This window comes from Gambusia affinis, linkage group LG07 (genome assembly GCF_019740435.1).
Source record: "Gambusia affinis linkage group LG07, SWU_Gaff_1.0, whole genome shotgun sequence".
Lineage (NCBI taxonomy): Eukaryota > Metazoa > Chordata > Actinopteri > Cyprinodontiformes > Poeciliidae > Gambusia > Gambusia affinis.
The window spans coordinates 17,050,529-17,061,720 of record NC_057874.1 but is presented as its reverse complement, the minus strand read 5'-3'; the positions used below and the strand labels follow the sequence as shown (position 1 = coordinate 17,061,720).

At 40.8% G+C, this 11,192-nt stretch overlaps 2 protein-coding genes and 1 long non-coding RNA gene across 3 annotated transcripts; 1 reads left to right on the top strand and 2 right to left on the bottom strand.

The window, feature by feature from the left end:
- Positions 1-1,818: 1,818 nt before the first annotated feature.
- LOC122833558 lies at positions 1,819-2,860 on the bottom strand. Its single transcript, XR_006370994.1, has 2 exons — positions 2,702-2,860; positions 1,819-2,589 (listed from the first exon to the last, which is right to left on the bottom strand). It is a non-coding gene; the product is annotated as an uncharacterized LOC122833558 (long non-coding RNA).
- Positions 2,861-4,820: 1,960 nt separating this feature from the next.
- trub2 (TruB pseudouridine (psi) synthase family member 2) lies at positions 4,821-7,606 on the bottom strand. The gene is made up of 8 exons (XM_044121224.1): positions 7,327-7,606; positions 7,072-7,206; positions 6,159-6,233; positions 6,014-6,075; positions 5,837-5,918; positions 5,568-5,640; positions 5,331-5,467; positions 4,821-5,235 (listed from the first exon to the last, which is right to left on the bottom strand). The coding sequence occupies exons 1-8, from the start codon at positions 7,442-7,444 to the stop codon at positions 4,910-4,912; spliced, it is 1,008 nt and encodes a 335-aa protein (XP_043977159.1). The 5' UTR covers positions 7,445-7,606; the 3' UTR covers positions 4,821-4,909.
- Positions 7,607-7,742: 136 nt separating this feature from the next.
- Positions 7,743-10,513, top strand: hdhd3 (haloacid dehalogenase-like hydrolase domain containing 3). The gene is made up of 3 exons (XM_044121225.1): positions 7,743-7,929; positions 9,114-9,451; positions 9,602-10,513. Exons 2-3 carry the CDS (start codon positions 9,119-9,121, stop codon positions 9,998-10,000), a joined length of 732 nt encoding a protein of 243 aa, XP_043977160.1. The 5' UTR covers positions 7,743-7,929; positions 9,114-9,118; the 3' UTR covers positions 10,001-10,513.
- Positions 10,514-11,192: the final 679 nt, after the last annotated feature.

Genomic DNA, 11,192 nt, shown 5'->3' with positions numbered 1-11,192 from the left:
GTAACTTCTGTTTTTGAAGGATTGGGTGGTTGGACCAGTAGCTGTGGGTAATACTGGTTACCTGAGAGCCAGAGTCAATGAGCGCTCTGCACTTCATTCCACTGATTTCCACCTCACCTTCATTTCTAGGTCCCACTAGTGGAGTGCTCTCTCCTCCATCAGTCATCTTTATGTCTTGTGGCTGGGGGTCTGCCTGCTCGCCCATGGTTGCCCAGTGACCACAGGCTCTACTCGCTTTAAAGGCTGAGCTGGGTGGGGATTGTTCCCATTCATTTTACTGGGATCTGGTAACACTGCTCTGCAGACTCTAGCTATGTGCCCTTGTTTACCACACCTGTGGCATGTCACAGTTGAGATTTGGGCTCGGATTGGAGGCCCTATGGGTGCCTGGACTTGTGGTGGTGGGGCAGGAAATGGAGCAGTAACTCTTGATTCAAGGTAGGTCAATTTAGTCATTTGCTCTGCTTGGCAAAGAGCTAACTTTTTAACCAGTTCGGTAAGCTCTGACAACTCTGATACATGGGTGGTCTCTTCCACATTCACAGTTGGGCTGCTGCCAGATGCAGTCTGGATCTGGGTGTGAGCTCGCTTTGATTTGTGGAATGACTGGAACTGTTTAGTTTCTTTGGTCATGTCTCTGAGCTCAGCCTGCAGCTCTCGGAAGCTTAAGAGCCTGGGCTTAAGTGGCGCGATCCTCATGTATACCTCCTCATCATTAAGACCCCTTAAAAACTGCCGGGTGAGTTTGCAGTCCCTGTCTGGAAATGGCTTGCCACCTCTTTGACTGTCCTCTACCGCTCTCAGAGTAGCTTCCAGCGATATGGCATATGAGCAGGCAGACTCCCCTGGTCTTTGGCTCCGCTCGTAGAAGTCAGCCAGTGGATCTAGGGAGCTCTGTGTGTCCCCGTACTCAGCCCTCAGTTCTTCAAAAGCCATCTCAGGGGTTTGGTTATGTAGAGGTAGGTTCAGGACTAATTTCCTGGCCTCGCCACTCAGATGACGCACCACAGTGGAAAACCGCAGGTGTGGCGGGAGCTCAATCGCTTCCAGGAGATATTGCATGTCCCGAATCCAATCCTCCACCAGCATCCTACTATCAGCATTACCGGTGAATATAGGAACACTTCTCACCTGGTGGGTCTGCAGAAATCCGCCGTACGCTGCCCGGCCGTGTCCGTAGAACGGATCTGTATGGTTGTGAGCTGCGTGATTCATAATTTGAGGGTTGGGCCTGTTTGGATGTACACCCCATGGACCACTGGCCGATGAATACAGTGGAGCTTGAGGCACAGTGGGATATCCAGCATAACCTGTGGGATGCTGACTCACTGGCTGATAAAAGTCTACTGGGTGTGGATGGAGGGCTGGAGCAGCAGGCTGCTGCATAATCCCCCCTGTCATAACCGGAGGTGGTAGGGAGGGGCTTATTGCTGCAGTCATATGCATGCCAGTCCAAGGGGTAGAAGTATATTGATCCACATAAGGTGACAGAATTGGGGTTGCAGGGGTGGGCTGTGTGTTCACTCCTCCATCATGGGGCTGGGGAACTGGGGTGTGGTACTGTAGCTGCTGGCCATTAAGTCCTGTGGGTTGGTTAGTTGGCTCTGGCCTCACTGCTGGTGGTTGGTTGCTGGCATCAGCTGTTGCTCCTCCTCCAGGTAGGTAGGTGTGTGGCACCCCTGGGGAGTCGAATTTGTGGCTCAGTACTGGTTCAGGGGTAAGTAGGTGGCTGGATGCTACTATAGAGGGCATCTGCCTCATTGGGGTAACTGCGTAGTTATTCATTATTTTCAAAGATCTCTCGTTTTTTTTTTTTTAAATTAATGTAGACAGCCAAAATGTATGTTTGTATGTGTATGTTCCTTTTTTAGCGTTTAATTGTGAATAAATAAATGAATAAATAAATACATAAATAACTTTGTGGCACAGTTATTTTGAATCACTCCCAAAATTACAGTTAAACTTATATAAATTATCAGAATATAATCACAATATAATAAATATTTCAAACAACATGTAATTAACTTTTTTTTGTTTTTTTTGTTTTTTATAAGTCAAAGATAAATAAATAATTAGATTATCTTAACGCACTCACACAAATTCTAATTAGACAAAAAAAAAAGAAACAGGATATCGTCACAATATAAGAAATATTTCAAACAAAATGTAGTTCACAAACAATTTTTTTTTTTTTTTTTTTTACCTTAACAGTGCAATAAAAATGACACTAAAATAATATGTTGCAGCTTCAGCTTCACACACTAACTCAAATTGTATACTCAACTAACTGCCCGAACGAAACCGTTGGGTAACCGGGCTGCTGGCGTTGTTGCCTAGGTGATCTTGAAGCACCACGATCCGGGTCACGGCACCAAAGATGTAACCCTTTAAGTGTGGGATGAGACCTCGCTGTTCCTTAGACTCTGCGTTGTGTTTTTCTTTAATTGTTGTTGTCGGAAGGAAACTTGAGGCAGGAATCGGACACACACGGGTTGCGATCGTGGTTCAGATCGTTTATTCGGCCACCCGACAGCGCAGCGGCTTCGCCTTCAGAATTCACAGCAAATACTTCAGAATTCACAGCAAATACTGCCGTGTCAACATAAAAAGAAGAAAAAGACAAAACGATACAAAACTAACTATTTGGACATTAAAAGTAACATTTGGCTACATTGAGGAGCTGGCGGTCAGTATTGCTTACCTTCAGAATTCACAGCAAATACTGACCGTTGTACTGCCAGCGCACCGTAACGGACGCCAAGTACGGCGTTCTTTAACGGACACACTTCACCAATTTCCATAACTCAAAGAACAAATCTAACATTTTGGTGACATCCACTGATATATTTAAGCTACTGCCCTACATTATGATTTATGGCACATATTTCTGCAGTGGTCAAGTTTTAAATATGGAATCTGCAAAAAAAAAAACACAAACAGATGGAAGGATGGTTTAGTAAACAAATGGGTAAATGGTGGGAAAGTTAAGCCAGAATAAAACTTTTTTTTTTTTTACAATATTTTCCATACTTTTCGTCATAGGATAACCATTTTTTTTATTTTTTTCCCCCCAATTTGAATAACAGCCTTATCTATTCCAAGTAACCAAATGATTTCATGGAAATGTTAGACACTGAAAAAAAAAAACACTATTAAAAGATACACAGAGAGAAAGCTGGCTGGCTGCCAAATCAAAAGGACAAGTACATTTGAGGCCTCCAGTCTTCCTCAGATCCTGGGGAAGGGTCTGTGGAGGCTATTGGACATTCTTATTAAGAATTATTAAGAAGTTTAGATTCGGGTGTTTTCAGGTACACACTACATTGGGCTGCAGTTGCCATTGGATTAACTTTTCAATTATGTTACATTTGTTATTATATATGCATATGTTGTCTTGTTGCAATATTTTTTCTCTTTCTGTAGGTGTAGAAGCCGACTTCTCTTTATCCTTCTGTCTCTTTCATTTCCGTCTCCCTGTCCATTACATTTGAAATAAACCCAAAGCAATTTCTAATGAAGTGGAGCATAATAGTGAAAGCTGTAATGCTCCACATGTGAAAGGAAATCTATCGGGCCACACCTTGGTACTCAGACAATTATGGGTCCCACACTGCCAGACAGGGCACACTAAAAAAAAGACACTCATTGAAAAACCAGTAAGTAACCTTTACTGCACACTCTGAGATGACTGGTATAACCACATCCCAAACAAAATACACAGGGGAGAGTATTTCCTCAAAGCACAGCATATATTTTACAAGCAATGGAAAGTATAAAATCAATATAAATGGTGGTAATAAACCAATGCATCCCTTAGACTCTATTGATGGCTTATGTTATCATTTGGCACTTAGACTTCTACCACAATCAGAGACATGGCTGCTCTTAGTCAAATATTTGCTGAAATAAATTCACAGTCAGAACATGTAATTCATGTAACTCTGAGTAAAGTTCCCACTAAACTCACCACAGGCATGATCGTCAGCCTTCAGCTAATTGACGGGAGCCGTTCTTATTCCACATTGGGACGTTTATGCAACAAACAACTTTAGAAACAAGTTATAGATCCACACGTTTGTAATTTCTGTTAATTTCCTCAAGTCCAAAAGGGATGAATTGATTCAAAAAGGATTAAATACATTTACTTAATATTTAATAAACACTCCTACAGGTTTTAATTTTCTTAAATGACACGTTGTAGCCTGAAAACTTATTGGTGGCTGACTGACCACACAGCTATCATGAAGAGGATTTGTTCAATACTCACTGGATTGACCAGCATCCAGAACTGATGCGTGTCAATAAAAAATAACTCTTAAGAAATGTTTGTAGGGTTTTAGAAGCCAAAAATACTAGAGACTTTAGCAGGTCTGTCCCCCTGTTCAACTTGCATGATCACATTTGTCCCCAAGAAGTGAAACTGGGACATTTTCAGTTATTTGGTTTATATTTACGGTAAGCTGCAGGAGCCACATTTTTCCAGATCAGCCCTCCCCAAGAGTATGAAACCTGGAGTCGAGGTGAAGGCCATTGAACAAACTTCAATATGTCAGTTGTGTAGTCTTTGCATGTATTTGAGTCTGTTCATATAATTTTGACCACATACACATTAGGGAAAACTCTTGAGCACCTTTTTTGTCTTAAAAACTCACTCAAGCCTCTTCATTCTAAAGCTGAAAAACAAGGATTTTCATAAACAACCAAAACATTAACAATATTAATTCTCTCAAGGACTTCTGTAAAAACCTTGGCCGGCAACCATAGTCACATTTTTATATTAACCCAATATATTTGAGGAGCATTTTCCTTTTAAACACTTGTTTGACCTTTTTAGTAGAATTTCTTTATTAACTGAGCTGTGAAATGTCAGTATTTTAGTTCACTTTTATTTCTTTAATCACCCATCAGTTCAATTACATTGCACCTCAGTTGTTGTTTCTTCCTCATCAGCTTTGTTTTCATGAGAGACTGTAAGTGTTTCCTCAGATGTCTGTAACATTTCTTTCTCAGTTAGAGTCCTGGAGCTCTTCTTGTTCTTTTTTGAGCTGTATTTCTGAACAGCCTGTAGGATGTCAGCAGCCGACCAGTGGTTACGCGTGAGAGCGTCCTGCAGGGTGAAGAAGCCGTCTCTGGTCCGCCTCACTCCCTTACACACCGCCGTGCTGCGCAGCTCCAGTCCAATCTCGTGCACAACTTTGCGCAAATATTTCTGAGTCTCATTTAGGCACTGCACCTCTGTGAAAGGCAGAACACGTGACGTGTCAAGCAAGACAAAGGAAGTAAAGAAATTAATCTTGGATTCAACATTTCTCATGCTGAGCTGAGTTTACCTAAGGTGAAGTGTGGCGGCTGGAAGCGAATGCATCGTAAGCCTGTCAAAATAGGAGCCGATTTCCCGTCTGGACCCAATAAGCCTTTTACAGCCAGCTCATAGGCTTCCTGTGAGTTCATGTCTACACTGGAATACCTATTAGGAGGGATCATAACAGTCATTATCTGCATGATAATTTTGTTCCTTACAGTGGCATGAATTAATACGTGTTGGGCAAATGAGGTTGGTTGCCTACATTCTCAGGGCTTTTTGATTGGCTCCCTCCATCATGGCTAGCACTCTCTCCATCTTCTCCTGAGTGATGTGACCTGGTGAACAGGACCGTGTTTAAGGACAGATACAACCAAACACTATTACTGATACAGCATACATACAACAGTTAATATGTGTTTAGTACAAAAAATACAGCTAAAGAAAATCTGATTTCTTTACAGAAATGCAGGCCTGCCTTATGGGTAAAGATGTTAAATTAAAAAACTATTTGCAGAAAAAAAAAGATCTTACCATATGTGGATCTTTCCACAACTCGACCCGTGTGAGTAAAATCATGTGTTGCCATCCCAAATTCACCTTCCAGTGTGTAATCCTTTATCAGAACCAAACATTGAACTTCGCCTAAGTACTAAATGTTAAGTACATAATTTCATGTATAATGTACAACAATCAGAGGTGAGAAATTACCCTTGTGGTTCGTATCCCGTAGAGATCGGTTAGGATCTTGTTCCCGTTCCCCACGGCCAGAACTGAAAGAACAGAGCTGAGTAACTGCTCTGAGATTTTCTTTAACGGATAACCTTTTGTTGTATGTGCTGGAGTAAAATTTTACCAAGAACACCAGAAGATGAAGTATCCAGGCGGTGACCCACTCCAACTTTGAGATGCTGGAATTCAGGTCCAGTCACTAAAACATCGGAAAATGTAATTTCACAGGGGCTGCATGATGCTAGAGCTGAATATAGCAATTACATCAATTTCAATTAACCCATACTTTTCTCACTCTTTTCCATTATTACACTCCCTTCCTATCTTCCGTGAGCTTTAAAGTCTCAGCCACTAAAACCATAATACATACGGTGTACATCAAGGGTGGCCAACTTCAGTCCTGGGGAGCTTCTGTCCTGCAACTTTTAGATGCCTCTCTTCTCAAACACGTCTTAATCAAATGAATGGCTTATTACCAGGTGACGAGATTCAGCCGTTTGAATCAGGTGAGAAAAGACGCATCCAAAAGTTGTAGGTTTGCCCAGACTTTAGAAAGGTCTTACAGTGGCAGCAGGCCAGGGCCCTGATTCTTTGAGGGACCCAAAAGATTTTTTTAATATTAATAAATGTGTGTTTTGGAAAAATTGTACTTTATATAATACTCGTAGACCCATATCAGATGAGTTGTGTTAATAGTGTGAGGATTTTTGTGAAGAAAAACAATATTCATGCAATTCAAAATCACAAAGTTCTAGTTAACTTCAACATGGAGATGGAAGACAGGGGACATATTAAACCTAAAATGCATCAGTTCATACTGTGTAGGACTACTTATTAATCCGTTATCATTTGGATTGCTTTTTTTGTTTTCTTTAGAGGACAAAACTGTCCCCAGCCCAGGGGCCCACATCCTTGTAAGTCCCTGTAAGTTAGCAGCTCTCAATAACTGGACATGTATGGTCACGACTGATGTGCATCAAAGACAGTTAGACATAATCTAACTCACTATTTCTCTAAATATGTAACATATGACATACCCAGAGGGTGCTTGGACAGGACGGGAACAGAGACTGGCCTCAGCATGAGTCCTCCAGAAGCTTTAAGTTGGTTATTTGGGTTTGGTAAGAAGCGAACTTCATGAGTAAGAGGCGGAGCAGGTGTATCGTTCACACCTGAGGACAACACATTCACAGGCGCTCCACATGTTATCCAGCTCTACTACAAGTTCTAATATAAAGTGACTGCGAGAAAGGAGAGAGATTGTTCTGCAGACGGATCATGACAAATCTCACCTTTCAGAAGATTAGTCTCGATGGTGTCCCTTAGCAGCTTCCAGTGTACTCCAGCGGGTTTGTAGACGCAGAACAGACCCTCCAGCCTGTGGAACATTCGCATAGCTGGACTCCGCATGGTGACAGCGCGGATTCACCTCAATTTCACCTAAAATAAATCACATTATTTAATCATTTTTAGCAATCAGATGTTTGTTGTCCTCAAGGTAAGCCGTCCTCACACGTGAACCTTTGCGCATGCGTACACAAAGCTGGTTTAACGTCTCGGTCGCTTGCTGCACACTGCCTCCTACTGGAGTGGATGTATTTAGAAACTATGTGCTGATATACAAGGTTACATATGAATTGAGAATGACTTTAGTTGCGATGGTAGTTATTTAAATAAATCTCTCCGTCCTGGAAGTTGAGAAATAAGGTATTGTTGTCCGTACAAAATACAAAATCTAAAATAAATACCGCGTGATCTCTGCAATTGCCAACAGATGGCAGCAGAAGCTCGATAGTCACAGAGTGAGGCAGATGGAGAGAAGAGGAAGAGGATGAAGAAGGGAAAGAGGTCTAATGTCGCTTAAACCTGCAGATGACCGGGGATACTTTATTTCGGTAATGTTTAAAGTTTTTAAGTGTTGGTGATGCTCTAACACAACTTCAAAGGTTGAGCACAGGTGCAGAGAAAATTAGCTTTCTTACGTTAGCTGCTGTATAAAAAATAACTACATTACCACATATCACGGTGGGGGTGTTGAGTTTATATGTGTGTTTTGCACGATGTTTCAAGGTCAAAGCTGCTTTTCTAGACGGGTGGTTAATTTTTAATTTAAAATCTTGTTTTTTTTAAGGTAGACTGTTTATTCGGTAGTATTACATATGGACAGGTCTGTCTGTACATGTTCAAAACAGTTAAACTAACCTTAAGTGCACATCCAAAGGATTCAAAAGAGAAATGAGCAGCTTATTAATATAAGCAGAAATTTCAGCAGTTCTCTCCTCTGGATCAAACATGTTGATGTTAACACAATGTCAAGTTGGAAAGGGAATCGGAATTACCTGAGAGAGGCAGGGATGGGTCATTGGACGATTTAAGTAGATGTTCCAGAACATTTACCTTAAACTCAAACAATGTGTAGGATAAAGATCTTAATCAGCTTGTTAATTTTCATACACAATGTATGATGATTATAGCCTATACCAAACACAAATTTAAAAACATGAGCTTAATAAAGAAGGATTTTAATATAGAAATTACCTACACAAACGTACCATTATCCCGAGGACAGCCATTGACATAAACATCACAAAAGGCTGTTGTTAAAGTAGCTAAATGTTCATGTAATACTGCATCCAAACATTAAATCAAATTTTAGTAGAAAAAAACAATGTTGTAGAAAAACACATGGCAGCAACTCTGACTAATGCAGCTTTCAAAGGGATGTGAAGCAAAACCTTTTCAACAGTTTGCAGGAGATTGATAAAGTGTGAATTTGTAAACGTATCTAAGAGAATTTCCTCTGCTCACCTGTTGAAGAATATTGCACTGACTAAATACTTCCAATAGTTCTTATGTAATTTTACTCTTGCCAGACAGATAAAAAAAAACTGAACCATAAATCATAAACTATAATTTCTGGACTTTCCTCAGGATCCAAAATGTACTGCAGAAGTTTCTTTTAGCAGAATTAACAACCATAAATCAGTTTTAACTTATTTACTATCCACTGGAATATTTATAGTCTCCACTTTCCTATATTTTGCTCAGTTAAGGTGTGTTTTCTGTCATACTTGTCCAGCTGTAATGCCAAGAGTTCCTCTGCGCTGGGTGTTGTGGGATATTAAAGACACGCTGCTGAAGGTCCGGGGGTCTGTGGGAGACCATTACTCCAAAGAGGCTGGAAGATGGGGCCTTAGCCTCCATCCTGCAGAGATCAACGCTGCTTTCCGGGAGACATTTCGGCGTTATTCGATCAGATACCCAAACTATGGCGTCTCTCAAGGTCAGACCGGACAGACTTGGTGGATAGGAGTCATGCGAGACACTCTGGCTGAGTGTAAAGTCAACGATCCAGCGTTGCTGAACACAATGGCTACCAATCTTTACCAAGATTTCTGCAACGCAGAAAAATGGGAGGTAAGCAACTTTTGACACCTTTATGCCCATAAAACAAAGTACCAGTAAATATATCAAAATGCATCCATCCATTTTGTTAATTATTAGTATAATCGGACAATGCAGAAAATTCATGAAAATGAAGAAACACATGATCTTTTTTGCTTCCAGGTATTTCCAGACTCCAAGACGGCCCTTGAACGATGCTCCTCTCTTGGACTGAAGCTGGGCGTTGTGTCTAATTTTGACAATCGCCTCGAAACAATTTTACGCAGCTGCGGTCTGCTGTCGCACTTTAGCTTTGTGGTAACATCGGAGGCGGCCGGCGTGGCGAAGCCCAGCCCGGCCATCTTTCATCAGGCCCTCCAGAAATGTGGCACATCCGGTGACAGAGTGGCTCACGTTGGGGACCACTATGTGTACGATTACCTTGCTTCTCGCTCTGTGGGAATCCACGGCTTCCTTTTAGACAGAGACGACTCGCACAAAGAAGGCGATGTTCCTCAGGAACACCGGGTTGTGACACTGGATGAGCTGCCGTCACGCCTTCAGGAACTTATGATCGATTGACACAAGAAAAAATCTGTACATCCGATTAGGCCTGTCACAAAGCAACATTTACTAATTTGTCTCAGTAATTATTGCTAATAAATGATAACATTGCTGTTTAAAGACCATTTTCAAGAAACATATTGATAATGAAAATTATAATGCACAATTGCCTTTTTGAGGACTAGTAAGCAGTAAAGTTTAACACTGGAACTTAAAGACATTTTAAATATCTAAATTAACACAACCCAAAACAATAAAATAGAAATCAGAAACGCAGTCAGCTGAAACCATAAATAAAATGGATTTTGACATCTCTATAAACAAATTTGCTCGTAAAAATTCTTAATCATCAGAATATGACAGATTCTCTTGCAGTAGTGATATGTAAATGAAATGTACAGTATATGTTTATGGGTTACGCCGTCAATACAGATGTTTATATTCAATTATCTGTGTCCCAAAAAGGATTATTTGCTTATATGATTATAACATACAGACCCTAAAGGACAAATAAATGTAAACATTTTTTTACACATGGTTCATTCTTTGTTTACTTGATTTCAAAATAAAGGTTCTTTGACAATGTTTTGCAACCTAGCTGAATGTGAGAAACTAATTGCCTCTTAAACCCAATCACTGATCGTGATATTGTTGGCAGCATCACCATCCATAAAGTGTTTCTGATAACTGGGAATGAGTGATATTGGGACGCATCTTTTATTGCAGGATTGTTAAGATTCAGTTTTACTGGAGGGTTTTCCAGCTTGAATGGCCTGTTTAAGGTGATGCAACAGTATTTCAACCTTAACTAGGTCATTCCAAAATATCCTTTAGATTGTTTTGAGCCATTCGGAGAGTGATTTTCTGGCGTTGTTAAATCATAAATTATTTTCATTATTTGCACATTTTTTAAATACAGAGCTTAATATTATTCTCCCAAGCCTGATTGCTGCCAGACTTGCCCTTAAAACCAACCATTCAGGCTGAAGCACAACGTAGACACTTCAAACTTCACTTGCCTCAGTTACGGTCGGAGTCGTGGCAGAGAGCTTCTTGTACCAACCCAGGTTCTGTTTGAGGTTTCTTCCTGTTTAAAGGGAAGTTTTTTTCCTCTCCACTGTCACCACAAGCATGCTCAGTTAGAGAGATTACTATAAGTGTAACGTCAACGACTCAATGCAAGCAAATTTTGACTGGCCCTACTTGCTCG

Excerpts from the sequence above, each read along its gene's own strand:
- trub2 (XM_044121224.1), bottom strand. The coding sequence starts at position 7,444 with ATGCGGAGTCCAGCTATGCGAATGTTCCACAGGCTGGAGGGTCTGTTC. Across the intron at positions 7,207-7,326 it reads CGAGACTAATCTTCTGAAAG|GTGTGAACGATACACCTGCT; the intron begins GTGAGATTTGTC and ends TGTTGTCCTCAG. Across the intron at positions 5,641-5,836 it reads TGTGGAAAGATCCACATATG|GTCACATCACTCAGGAGAAG; the intron begins GTAAGATCTTTT and ends CCTGTTCACCAG.
- hdhd3 (XM_044121225.1), top strand. The coding sequence starts at position 9,119 with ATGCCAAGAGTTCCTCTGCGCTGGGTGTTGTGGGATATTAAAGACACG. Across the intron at positions 9,452-9,601 it reads GCAACGCAGAAAAATGGGAG|GTATTTCCAGACTCCAAGAC; the intron begins GTAAGCAACTTT and ends TTTTGCTTCCAG.